We start from the raw sequence: 14955 nt of genomic DNA on the forward strand, positions 1-14955 counted from the left end.
CAAACATCGTGTACTGTTGGGTTCGCGGTTTTCGTTAATAAGTAGCATTTGAACGTATTTATACTGTCATCCGTCCCAATTACGATCTCATCTTAAAGTATAGCTAATACCAGCATCTCCATCCATGTGCAAAAATAATTGGTATTGTATACAACCTAGCCAATATGAAAAACCCGATATGAGGCCACGCGGATTATGTATGATACTGGAGAGAACATCAGCTAATCAGAAATAAAATCCAATATGTCGGACTTCCATGTCGTATAATATCTTTTCGTGTTGACACAGCTAATTCCAAAACAGACCAGCTTTGTTTTTACTATCGAGATCACACCACGATACTTGAAATACACGGACACGTTAAACGTTAATAACGCACATGTCTCGGATATATCCGGTAGCGTGGAGGAAACAAGCTGTACAATCCAGAAATAATCTGGGTCCTATTTATCCAGATACAATCCCGTAAAAATCTGCCGGTTCGGGTGGGTGGGTACACCAATGGTACGCCAATGGTACACCAATGGTACACCAATGGTACACCGAAAGCCAAAACAATATGTACTGCAGTATTGTCTGACACAACACCCGCGACCTCAGTTCATGTTTTGACGGTATAGTGTCTCCTTAAAGATCCATGTGTCACTAAAGACAAAACACTAGAGCATTTCACCGATTAAACAAATAGTAATAAACATATTCAGAAGCCACCACTTCAGTTTGTTTTTTATTTAATTGTAATGGATCTGGGCCATGATAACTACCGTTAACTAGGTACAACCATGTATTAATGGGCGATAGGATAGACCATGCGAGTGCATGCATCATTTTCACACATCAAGTTCAATTTGTTAGAGCGACAGTAAAATCATCTTCATCATTATTTTTATAAAAAGACTTCTACAAGATATTGGTTTCTTTATTAAAGTTATCTTCATGCAAGTAAAATGTTTCCAATTCATATTTACTGTGGGTAGTGGTACGGGGATCCTTAATTAATTCTGTTCAGTCGATACGACAAGATGAGCTGTCGACATACAATTGTATCCAATCGTTGTTTCATGCCATGCTGTTGCTTTCGAACCCGTTGATTAGCTCCGTTGTCTCCCCATGGTGGGGTATTAAAAATGACTGGCCTGCTGTTTCTAATTTTACTTCGTGCGAGTCGATTACAGTCGTAACATCTCGGCCAACTCCGTCATGGCTTGGAACATTTGGGAACCGTCGACGGAATTGGCCGATAGGATGCTATTGAGGCGACTAAAGTAGGCAGTGTCAGTGAGCTTCTTCTGTAAGTGTATCCCCTGATCGTTTCCATTACTCCCCTGTCTGTGGTATCAGACCTGTCGCGTGCTGTTACGTCATTAAATAAACAACAAACAAACACACAAAAGATGTAAGGTATAACATAGTCTTTGCTGACTTGATTAATTCTAAGAAAAACCGTGATTATAAAAAAACTCTACCATCAGGTATCACAAGATTGACAACCAAGACTACATGTGATCATCGTACCCTCTTATCCTTTATGGCTTAAGGAAGTATATGATACCACAAACAGTCAGCATCCCGTAGAAGAGTTCAAACCTCTTTCAGAGCCGTATTCTCTTTTGTGTATAGAAGAAGCAACCTCACCATCTATTGTTATTAATAATAATAATTTGAGGTTCTCATATACCGCTTTATCACAACCTTGTTCTTAGGTCGTCTCAAAGCGGTTCACAAATTATTATCCGTGGTTATTGGGCCTTTGCAACCAGCCAAATATCTTTCGCAACTCCCTGTGGAGCATACAGCCGGTGCAGCCATTTCGGCGCTCACAGCTAGCAATACACATGTCCAGCACTACACAACCACGTACTTAATTACAGCTGCGTGGACTAGAACAAGCGGAGTCAAGTATCTTGTTTAAAGATACAACACAGCGCCGTGACGTGACTCGAACCCGCAACCCTTCTGTCACCAGCCCGGCGTCCTACCTTGACTACAGTGCCTCTACAGACTTTTGTTGTTATGATGTCAAATACTCGAATATACTATGACAGTAAAAACTGCAAGATAATGTATTTTTTCGCAGTTTTAACAGTGATTTCATCATCACGCTACACAGCAATGGACAATGGCCTCGCCTGAAACCTTTGCTCTAAATATTGCGAATGAAACGCGAAGATTTTATCCATTTTTTTATCGTTATTACTGAGAAGACTTATTCGAGAATCAATAAATGCATTTATTGGTATATTTTGGATAGTCACCTGGTTTGGAAATAGAACACAAATCTTTGTATAGAGACGTGCTGTAGAGATGTAAATATAGCAAGGTCACATACGTTCCTTGTTTTATTCTATAAAGTATACTGTGTACTGACTTTAAGTTCGTGTGTAGGTCCAATCAATGGTTGATAATGTGCCGGCAATCTTATCTGTATTTGTGGACGACTACAGAGGGCGCCACATGGAAATCAAACAGATACGTAAGCACGTATTCCGGTCACGTACATTTGAATGATAACGGTCGTCTGCCCAGATATATCAATTATTGTTTGTGTGACGACCCTCATCTCATTGCATGACTGGCAGTTCCGCCATTTATCTACAAGTGTCATGTGACGACACCCATTGCATGACTGGCAGCAGTTTCGCCATTTATCTACAAGTGTGTTATAACTTTGATTAAAAACGAAACTGGTATTTTTGCTGGAATAGTACCACGTCAGTAAAACGTTTCTTATATTTTGGCTATTTTGATAGAATTGTAAATGTGATAAATCTCATTTTACTCTGTATACTATTGTGTCAACAGTTTTTTATGATGATACTCATTGATTCAATCTTGTTGTCAAACGCCTCAGGCCAAGTCATTTTTTATGCTTTTTAATTTTCTTATAATTTTTCATCATGTCTTCCTTGATATTTGTTGGAAAATAATAAAAACAAAACTATTGAAGTAGGTATGGTGTTTATATATAACCTTTGTAAAAAATATGTTATAAAAAAACTATCTGTTTATCCATCCTATTTATTTAGATCCAAAAGCGTACTTCTCCCCTCGATCGGGAACGGTCGGCACTTTCCGTAAACGAGAAAAAAAAAAGAAGAAAAAAGGTATTTTACACATGGTATTATCAAAGTACATATAAGTAGCGATTGAAATGGCTATAATTATACAACTGTATATATGATTTCAGGTTGGATACATGAGCTGTTCGGTTTGATAAACTGCGACATCATGACAAGTACCACAGCTGGTTTCGAACAAGTCACAACAAACATAAGTGAACCTGTATCTGATAGCCCGGATGTATGGACACCGGAAATAGTTACTACTGTAACCACGGTGATGTTTATATTGGTGGTAACTCTTGTTGGTAACGGTCTGATGATTGTGCTTCTTTTATGGAAGAGAAGTAGAAGGGTTAAAAGAGTAAACATCTTCATGACAAACCTTGCAATTGGGGATTTGGCGGTCGCGTGCATCACCATGACGACGGAGATTCTTTTCGTTGCATTTGGAGAGTGGGTACTCGGTCCGGTGTTATGTAAACTGACCGTATATCTGCAAGTGGTCACTCTGGCCAGTGCTACTTTCCTCCTTACGGGCATGAGCATTGACCGCTACCAGGTCATCGTCCGGCCAATGCAATCACTTGCAAACAGACCCAAAATATGGACGAAAGTTGCGCTGGCGTGGACGCTTGCCTTGATATTCGCAGTACCACAGCTTTTTATTTTTAAGGAGGAACGCGTCACAAGAAGTGACGGATCGACCAAACTTAAATGTTTAAGTCATGGATACGATCACCCTTGGCAACGTAAACTTTATTTCACATTTTTTTCATCGTATGTTTTACTCGTTCCTTCTGTTCTCATGTTTTATTGTTACTATAATATCGCCAAAGTAGTCTGGAGTCGAGGCTCTAGTATAAGGGGGCGTAACTCATCACCAAGAATGTCCGGCAAACGGAACCTTATATCAGCTTCACGCATGCGCGTTGTGACAATGACGCTAACAGTGATTATCGGATTCCTTGTTTGCATGATGCCGTACTTTGCGATTTCTTTAATACGTATCTATAGTGATTACAAATTCCAACTTAAACAAGCTCTAAAAGTGTCTGAAATTATTTTCATGGTTCATAGTGCTGTGAACCCCGTATTTTACGCCATCTTTACGATGCATCAATGCCGGTGTAACACATTAAGCTGCCCATGTAGACAGAAAAAGACCAAGCTCAAAACTACTTCCGGTCCTGGATCAAAATGCTGCAATTACATGGCTACATTTCAATCCTCAGGTTCATATGGAAACAAAGTCATTATAGCGAAACATTCGATGAATGCAGAAAAGTCCCGAACGAAAAAGGATACTCGACATTCTACTATAATAATACCAAGAGCCTACGTTAGGGAAACGAAAGTGAACTATCGATTTGAGATTGGTATAAACGTGGAAGAACGGAAGGGTAGTGATCCCAATATGGACTATTGTTACGTAGAATGTACAGACAGTGCTTCTTTCATCTGATCACGTAGCCAGTTAAACAATATATATTAACCTATCTACGGCAATTCTACTTTATACTTCTATATTTACCATCGTATGCCATTGCCACTATATCACCCTACCAAATTCAGTTGGCATTCATATAGACTATGAATACCATTGATCGATTGTTGATGTCATTCTTGTTATTTTAACTTAATGCTGAAAAGTTATGAGTGTAATTTGATTTTTTTAGGAGTTGAACATATTCCAAAAATATTAAATATAAGTATTGAACTGCTTTTAGTTCGTTTTCATAAGTAATATGAATTCCAACTGGACAAAGGTAAATCCAACATGATGCGCTAGCGCGCTTCATTGAATTTGCCTTTGTTCAGTTGGCATTTTAATTGTCTATGAACGCCAACTGAAAGCAGTTCAATGCTTAAATAACCCTACCAAGTTATGACATGCCCATGTGTTGACGTCATCATTATTTGTGCATCATATTAGTAATGTTAGATACCAACGAATATCCATGGAAGACGGTTGTTCCATTCACTGAACATGCATACGCGATAAATACACTAATATGAACTATATGATGGATTTTTTTGTGCAAATTTTACTTTGATGATGTTAAAACATTCCAGAAATGTTAAATATAAGCATTTAATTGGGTTGATATGATATGGCATTTATAGTTTTTATGAATGCACAGCATTGCAGGATGTAAGATCTTTTTAAAAAAAAAAAGTGAATTGGCTATGCTAATGATATAAGGACGGAACCCAGTTACTCCGGACACTTCCGGATGTGATTAGAAAACCGATTTTGTCATTTGAAATATATGCTTAGCGTACGTACGTTCCTTATTTATTTCATCGACACATTTATGATTGGACAGATTCCGGTTAACCGCTGATGATGACGTCATAACAGAAACAGCGTGTCGCCATGTCGTCTCAAGGGTTTAGATGTTCGAGAGCCAATTAGCTTAATGTCAAAAAGTTGTACAAAAAAAATATTAACGTTTTTAATATTGGATGTCAAAACCAAAAATAATGTAACGGAATACAAAATGATCGTCTAAACACATACAGGAAAAACAATAACGTTGACAAATTGTCACTTTTTTTCTTATCAGGTGCATTTTAAAAAAATCCGTTAATGACTCGTTACGCTTACCGTAGCCTTGAACATCCGGGCCCTGTTGTCGTTGCCTCATACTTGTCAATGTAATTGATGGAATTAAAAACCTGTATGCAATTGAAAACAATAAAAAATATGCTCTTTCCATATTGTCATGTGATTAAACTATTAATAATCAAACCTGTATTAAGAGACCAAAACTAAAAGTGGTCTCTTAACACAGGTGGTCCCTTAATTCAGGTTCAATTCACAATGAAATCACTAGAATAAAGAAAATCATTTTTTTCAGTGATTTCATTGTGAATTCAACCTGAATTAAGGGACCACCTGTGTTAAGAGACCACTTTTTGTTTTGGTCTCTTAATACAGGTTTGATTATTAATAGTAACAAAGGTGGTCGTATTGACAGGTTTCACTGTATGTCTTTTTATATCGACTTTAATCCAGATACTCAGACTCAAAAGGCAGAAAGAAATTTCCTGAAATTTATATTTCGAAACATCATTTAGTTTAGAGTATTCTGTTTCATAAAACTTCGATATAACGTCCCTCGTTTCATTTGCCACATTAAAGTAGTTTAGTTCCTTAATTAAATATTCTTAATAGGATTTGCACAACTAAATCGTTTGCGCTATTAGCTTTAATATTTGAAGTTCATCACTGTCGGCATTGCCAGATATGTAACACCAACTCTTGACGGCGCTCTACCAATTGAGCTACCTAGTCGACGGCGAACAATCAGCCCCGTAACATTCCTCTCTCCTATTCAGAAATCTCCGCCCCGAGTGCAACACTGTTAACAACCCAGGTTCGAATATCCCCTAACCAGACATTCACCCAGTATATGAAACATGAAACTTCACATGCAGCACTTTGGTAGGGGATACTCACCTCCAATAACAGCTTGACAACAACTGTTCACCTCCAATATCAAGACTAACACACAACTGTTCACCTCCAAACGCAAGACTTACACACAACTGTTCACCTCCAACAGCAAGACTAACACACAACTGTGCACCTCCAACAGCAAGACTAACACACAACTGTTCACCTCCAACAGCAAGACTAACACAAGACTGTTCACCTCCAATAGCAAGACTAACATACAACTGTTCACCTCCAACAGCAAGACTAACACACAACTGTTCACCTCCAACAGCAAGACTAACACACAACTGTTCAACTCAAGTTCCAAGTTTAACGTACAACTGTTAGCATAAAATAGCAAAATTGACGCACAACTGCTCAGCCCAAGTAGCAAGATTGATGCATAACTGTGCATCTCTCATAGCTGGATTGAATGAAAACTGTTCGCCTTCAATAGCCAGAGTGGTGGATTGGGGACGTCCCCTTGTAGACCTCATGTGCTTCAGTCTAGATTTATTTATTTAGTTGCGTAATAAACACCCACAACTATATCTGCTATCGTCATCCGTCAGTGGTTTTATGTTTCCCAGACAGAATGATATATTGTCTGCCATCCGTGTAACGGTTGTGTCCTAGAGGTCTCACGTTTCACAATAAGCAATGGTTTATGTAAGACAGGTTCGGTTAACACAAAGACATAGCATGCTCTTGAATGCATGGTGCTATATTTGTATTGAATATAAGAAATATCTTTAGGGTATTTCATTTCATTCTGGAAAATTTAAAGCATGTTCATACCCTGGAATTTAATATAGCACGAGCTGTCAATGTCATCGTACGTATATAACAAGAAGCGTTTTACAATGAAACTTACATGTATAACCACGCACTTTGATAGCAATCTCATCTAACTCCGTGGTATAACCCAATCCTTTCTGTGGGCTTCTATTGACAATCATCGAAGGAGAATTTGTTCATTTGAACATATTTTATTTTAATTTATATACAATGGGAGTTGGGCACAAGTTTAACAACTTATATGAAGTCCTTTCCCTACAACTTACACTTGTAGCTGCAAGTTAATTGGAATGAAATCATTTAATTCGCGGTAGAGTTTAATTCTCTGATCCGCATAACTGTATCTTCGATAGGTTGTCCGCATTGACAGTGACGAGAAATGCATCACTGTATGGCTGATACATTAAACATCTATTCATAGAAACATGGGTTTTTTTAGGTCGTCATTGTCCTTCGTCTGTCGTCGTCTGCCGTCTGTAGTGTACACGTGCGCCGTGCGCCGTCCGTAAACTTTCAACATTGTAAACTTCTTTTCAAGTTACACCAATGGGATTGAGATGAAACTTGCCTGAAATGATCCTGAGCCTGAGATGGTCCTGACCAAGTGTTGTTATTTTTCGGGTCGGTCCAAAATCCAAGATGGCCGCCATGGCCGCCATATAAATAAACGCATTTTAAACTTCTTCTCCAGTTCCACTGGTGCCATTGAGCTAAACATTGGTGGGGATGTTAAGGAAAGTAAGCCGACAAAGTGTTGTTATTTTTCAGTCCCGTCAAAACTTCAACATGGCAGCCATGGTGGCCATTTTGTAACATAATTGCCCAATCATGGTTTCTTAAACAACACCTATTTTAAACTTCTTCTCAAGATCCACAAGGGGGAGTGAGCTGAAACTTGCCTGAAATGATTCTGAGATGGTCTGACCAAGTGTTGTTATTTTTCGGGTCATTGCAAAATCCAAGATGGCCACTAAGACCGCCATCTTAAAAAACAAATTTTAAACTTCCAACAGTGGGATCGAGATTATTTCATTGAAAGTTGAAAAGTTACCTTTCTCCCTGCTCAGTCTTTGTGGTCAGATGACCGTTTAGGCCCATGGGCCTTTTGTTTATAAAATAGGGATTGGCCAATGTTGTTTTTTTAATGTTTTGATTGATTTACATTATTATAGACCGCACATAAACCCGACGACTGATTCGTCTCAAACTGTGTGGTGGGTATTGTACCAAACAAAACTTTTTTTCAAGGTTGTTAAATTCTGCGAAATACTTGAGTTGCATTCCCCTTTGCTAAGGAAACCATAAACCTATATTTACCTACCTAGGAAAGGACAGCTCACGTGCACTTTTATTCTAAAAACGTCACCATATCACGTCATTACTTTATGCAGTGCAACAATTAAGGGTAGCGTCATCACTTTTGTCAATCATTTCATGCGCTTTTGATGATCGCACGGTTCCTTGAGCACACCATTAGGACGTATGTTCATGTTAAGAATATGTGGGAGAAAAATGTTCAATAACTCATGTAAAAGCCTCATGCTATACTTCAAAATTGTTACCCTGGTGTTAAGATTTCCGCCCGCAGTTTCAGTTCTGTTCCAGCGTTATTACCGATATAACGAGACTAAAGATTCAAAGGTTAACAAGTATCCATATACAAAACAACTGCCCTATTAACCGTACTGTAAAAATCGATAATAAAATGGAAAGTACGAATAAACAAGTATAGATACAACTCGTCAATATCAGGCCTATGAAACGGAACTGAATTACAGAGTAACAACAAATCTCGGAAATTCGTGACTCAAGACGCTTTTTCTGAGAATTAAAATATCCAGAATAGACATTAGACCACGCCGGACTATGCGTTTACAAAAAAATGTCTGAAGTGGCTCGTCTTGCCTCAAATGACCGGTACTCTGAATATATATAGAGAGACGTTCGTGCATATGAGAAAACATTGCCGAAAGGTATTTGTCAATCCTTAATTATATTTGTCGACATGGGATCAGGCGAACTATCGGAATGTGGACACCGAGGATATGCTCTGCACTGTAACGGGTTTGGTGGACACAGCTGTTACGTAAACACCGGACTGCTGCCGGATATTTGACAGGCCGGACCTTCTGTAAATTAGTCGTGTCAGAACATCAATTTGAATCACTTATGTAAAGAACTGCCCGTGTCGTTACTGTAAACGCTAAATAGAATACGACTTCTTCTTCTTCTTTTTTCTTCTTTACTTCTCCTCTCTACTTCAAATCACTACATTTTCAGGAGAGATTGATTTTCGCGTTAATTTGAGGGAGACTCATTCGCGAATTTAAATCCTCCGCGAATAATACTTTAATTGACCATGACTATCAAGATTGCAATAGCATTCTCTTAATCGCAAATTCAAGTATTCTTTGATTACCTCTACAGGCAATTTCCCGGAAACTGAAATTACACGCGAAAATAAAGTGATAAAGCGGTAAGTAAAAATGGAGAAAAACATACCAAAGCTTTAGCACAACAGGACAAAAATACCACAGAGCAAAGAGTTTTTTTAAACATACTATGAATGTAAAAATGTCAGACATTTTCTGCCTCGCCGACAACATTTTTTTTATACAGGCATGTTTTCGATCATAAAATATTAAACGTACACAATTATGCAATTTATAACATTTTGCGCATGACCTAGCCATAATATGTTCATTTTCCTTAGTACATAATTGCTATTGATTGTTTTATTGGAATAACCATCAAAAGAATAGCTATATTCAAGAGTGGCGTACATGCTGTGTCAATGAACTGTAAAAAATACGACTAAATTATGAATTACGAATTCTTTAACGAGACAAAGAAAAAATGGAAAATAGGATTCTGTTTCTACAATCCGGAAATTCTTTCTACCGGCATCTGCTTCACGCATTAATATGTCCGGACTAACAAGGTTCAGCTGTCCAAACCATAAATCTGTGATGCGAAATTTTGACTATAATAAATTGGTTTAACGATTCATCGAGAAAGACGTACAGAGAAACCAGACACACACGTAAAGCTGTCCGACTTCTATCTGGGCTCTGCGTGTAGTCGTTATTTCTTAAGCATTATCTCAACAAATACAATATTAACCGGACACTGACTTATCGACATCTTTACATAAAAAAAAAATCTTACTTGATACAAATTATCTAAGAAAGCAATACTTAAAAGAAAGTATGTGCTCTACAGACAAAGTTTGAAAAGGGAATACGATTTGCTTGCGACTAATTAGTCCTCGAAATATGAATAGTCTGTCTTACCCAAATACATTATTGTATAATGGTACAATGAACGCCATACAATGACAGGCCTCAAGCTTTTGACTGACCGACTGGTTAATTTTCTATATCGCCGATCATTAAGAAATCCGCCGTCAAATCAATAGGTCTCGTAATTCCCTCGATGGAGGCGATGCCAGAACGAGGTCCCATTCCATTGATCACAGTGAATTCAATATGATGCCCTAGATTCATTTTCCGTTTCTTTCACCGCTAGCGTTTTTTTCTTTGTCTTTTTCGTTATAATTCTTTCGTATACGTCACTGGGTATATCTCCAAATTCTTTTGTAACGTCAAAAATTGGATGAAAAGTGAACCTAGTTTTAGAAAAGGACATGTGGAATTGTTTGACATATAATTATTTCGCACTAGGAACGGCGTTCCAAATTTTGGGTATACCTATCAAACGTTGCACACTAAAGTGCAAACCAATTTAACGAAAAGCCCGGTTGTGCCTACAGTGCGTGGCATTTGGCAAATTTCGTTTATCGGTTGAACCGGTTGGACCAGAGTTGTTCGCTTATATGAAATAAAGTCGGACCTAATAATCGGATGCTGCTTGCATACAAGCTTTGTCAAAGCCTTGTAAGGCATGCAATAACAATTGCAGGTCCGTCAGGATTTATATCCGAAAATTCTTCATTTAAAAGCAGACAAAGCGATTGTTCCGCATAAACGAACAGGTCCCTCGTCTTCCAAATGGAGCAACGGCACCATCTAATCTAATGGGGAAAACGAGATATTTTTCCAGAAATGGCACTACAGTTCAATTATGAAACCTTATAAACAATGCCGGTTTATAATCGCCTTTATTTACAAGTTTGGTAATAATATATTTCACTGATTTAATCAATTTAACTGGTTATACATACATGTGTATACAATTTAGCGAACAACTGGAACGAAAACCCTTCAGCGGCCGCCATATTGGATCCAACTTAGTGACGCCCTCGACGAATTGGTACGTTTTGGCAGAACGTTGTATTTCAGTCAGCAAATTGGATGATTTGTAAACCTGCCCGATAACAGGAGTTTTCTCCGGGTACTCCGGTTTCCTCACACAATAAAACCCCACGCGCCCTTACATCCGGGCCAACAAAAGTAATGTGTATAAGTTGAAATAAGTTGTTTTATAATTGTTGTGAAATAAATAAAGTTTATATTTATTGCTGTTATAATTGTCTCCCTTCAAATATCGATATTATCCCCGTCAACGTTTGTCAGCATTAATACTAGAGCTTAAATTTCAAACTTTCGGTTGTGTTACACCTCCGACATACTTGCATAGATTTTGTAGATATTGTGGAAAATATATACTTAAAAAAAAAAAAGAAAAAAAAAAATGGAGCGCGATGGTTGTATACTTTTTTGTATTTCAAAGTATGCCCTTTAGCCAAATCATAGGGTTGCGATGCAAGATGGAATTAGAGAAACAAGCCAGACCGACATTTTGGGTTATCGGCAGTGCTGGAGAAAAATCGAACCCAAAAACCTTAATTGCTTTGCAAGCACGGGTTTTGGGCAACTACCTTTTCCGTCAAAGGGAGTTGCTGGTGTTTAGTTACCACTTCGACTGCTCTATCTAACACACTCCAAGATGGTTGAACATCATTAACTATAGAAATACTGTTGTACATGAAGAAGGGTCGATTTAGTGACTTTTTATCCTTTTTCACGTGACTATATGTTGTCTTGCGTTAGCCTTCATTACCCAGTATTTATACTCACTCCATTTTACAAACTGGCTAAACAAAGCCTCATGCAGGTCCCTATACTCAACATTTCATCGCTTTTGTTTAAATGATTGTATTCCTATTCAGATACTCTGCATCACAGACTATTATATTTCGTTCCGAATTCCAGGCGTTCGAACGTTTTAAAAATATTAAGCTCCGGTGCACCAGCCAGAGATCAAAGGACCCACAGCTACATGTACATCGTTCAAAACTTCTTGCAAATAAACTGATGATTATATATAATTCATCATATTTGGAAATATTAATTACATATATTACAAAAAAACACGACCTTCGATGGTCTCAATAGAGACGCCCGGGGTATTCAGAGAGGCGAGTGCTCGAAGCAGCGGAAATCACTGCTTAAATTGACTGTAATTCACACGATCTTATTTGTCGATGTGAATGTTCCGAATGGTATTTTACTACGTGTGGATTACGGTAAGAGGTGGAACCGTCTTGATTCGGAATATAATTGCTTATCATTAGAGTAGGCGATATAAGATGCCAGAGTGTCAGCTAGCTCATTACACTCGATTTCATCCGATCATTATTATTTATATTTCTGCACTAGGAAGGAAAGATTGGAAGTTTCAAATAATTCGTGCATTGAAATCATGGGGAGAGCCTCTTTAAAGCAACGTCGAATAAGCAACGCGTAGGTTTTCGTGTTCTACGTTACCATAGCAACCATGTTCTACGAAACAACATCAAAGCAGGCTACACTGACTTTCCATCCAACGTCATCCTAACACACCAAAATAAAGCTCACAAACATTTGAAGAAACATGTGAATTTCAAGTAATAATTCAAGGAATGTCACACTATTCTAGACGCAGCATGATTGCGGGAATAATAAAAATGTGTTGATAAATTCTGATGGAAGAACTTCTCTTCAATTTAACCCAAATTCAGGTTATTATACAGATATAAGATGATGTTCGTTCGTTAAAAATTCGTGAAGGTTGGAGTAAAATAGTAAGTCAGAAAACTCTCAACCCTCGGGTAAGTTTAAAAAAAATGTGTAGCCCTCTCTTAACACACTTGAATATTTCCGCTTATATTTCTCTGTCTATACCCCATAGGAAATAAGATGGTGCACAGGACGAATTCGGAGAAAGACTATTTATAGCGATGTTGCGATGATCTGAGGAGCTCTTATATTTAATAACATTTCTGTGAAATATGCATGTAGACTGGCCTTTCAGGGGCTGGTAGGTAGGACACACTCATTTCAAAGACTACACATATTTTTAAAGCAAAGAAACCCTTTAACATAAACGAGCATCGAACTGCTAGCACATTATGACTGTTTGGAGCCGAAAGAGAGTGCTTAAATGAGCATCCATTATTACGTGTAAATGTATTCCAATGATTTCTTAAATCTTGACACATGCTTTCAAGCGTTTAACTGACTATCTAATATCCACGTATCGAATTACGCATGAACGCTGCAGCATCCCGTCACGAACCAATATTTTGCTTCATTAGCATAATAAGACATTAAAAGTAAAAAATCAGAATTTTTTATCTTCTTCTTTTTTGTGTGTGAACGATGACAATATTTAATCTCAGAATATACATTGATAAACATCACTGATTCTAATTTTAGAATAACCCGCCCTTAAGCTTTTGAAGTTCGTTTGATCGATTGTGATTGTCTGGATCAAGTGGGCGCTTGCAGTATGAGAACATGTTTTCAGCATTACTAGCCCGATGTGAGATTAATTACATGCTGTTTTAAACCTGACATCGGCTTAAAGACATTTAACTGTTTGGCTGAATCTGGAACAGTGAACCCGTGGAAATGGTTTACAGATCTCTATAGGTTTTGTCAATAATCAAAATCACCATCGAGATCAGACATTTTATCGAACACTGCATGTTGAGCACTTAAACTTCCAATATTTCACAGATTTGACTTCGTTAAATCTGTAGTATGTAGGTCGGCTTAATTTTCTGGTCCGTCTGCATCGATTAGACGCTTTTTTTTCAACGCCTAGGCCACGCAAAAGGGGTTTATTGTTTCCGGTAACTGTCTTTAAATCATTGCTTGCATGTAACTTCCATGTTGAGCGTTAGAACACACTGTTTGCGTGTTAGGTTAAAAAGGTGGTGGGTTTCATTGCAAAACCTGCTATTTGTGTTGGAGTTACTTCCCTTGAAATTCAAGTTTGGGTTCAAATATCGGTGAAGTAAGTAAGGTCAGATTCGGGGAAGGGTGGCGTCCTAACACAGACATACACACCTCCTGTTCGGGCCTTTAACATACGTTTATCCAAAAATTCTTAAAAGTCAAAATCATTTATACAATGATATAGAAATAAATACCAAAGAAATGCAAAAATTACTGAAAGGATCGAGGGGTTATCAATAAAAAAAAATGTTCATACAAAACAAATGCAGATAATACAAAGACGAAACAGTTCATATAAAACTATGCATTCACTACAAAGTCAAAATGGTTCATCCGAAAATAGCGCGAACAATACAAATACTAAACTATTCATACAAAAACTGCAATCATTACAAAGACAAAGCTATAGAGAAACACACCGATTAATTAAGAAAAAGACAATTAACATGAAAATGGGAAATTTCAGAGA

General features: G+C 37.7%; 1 protein-coding gene across 1 annotated transcript; it reads left to right on the forward strand.

Annotated features, from left to right (window-relative positions):
• The first annotated feature begins 3228 nt into the window (after positions 1–3228).
• Positions 3229–4524, forward strand: LOC110449698 (neuropeptide S receptor-like). The gene has a single exon (XM_021496732.1). The coding sequence runs from the start codon at positions 3229–3231 to the stop codon at positions 4522–4524; it is 1296 nt and encodes a 431-aa protein (XP_021352407.1).
• The last annotated feature ends 10431 nt before the right edge of the window (positions 4525–14955 follow it).

This window comes from Mizuhopecten yessoensis, unplaced genomic scaffold (assembly GCF_002113885.1).
Source record: "Mizuhopecten yessoensis strain PY_sf001 unplaced genomic scaffold, ASM211388v2 scaffold4791, whole genome shotgun sequence".
NCBI classification, from domain to species: domain Eukaryota; kingdom Metazoa; phylum Mollusca; class Bivalvia; order Pectinida; family Pectinidae; genus Mizuhopecten; species Mizuhopecten yessoensis.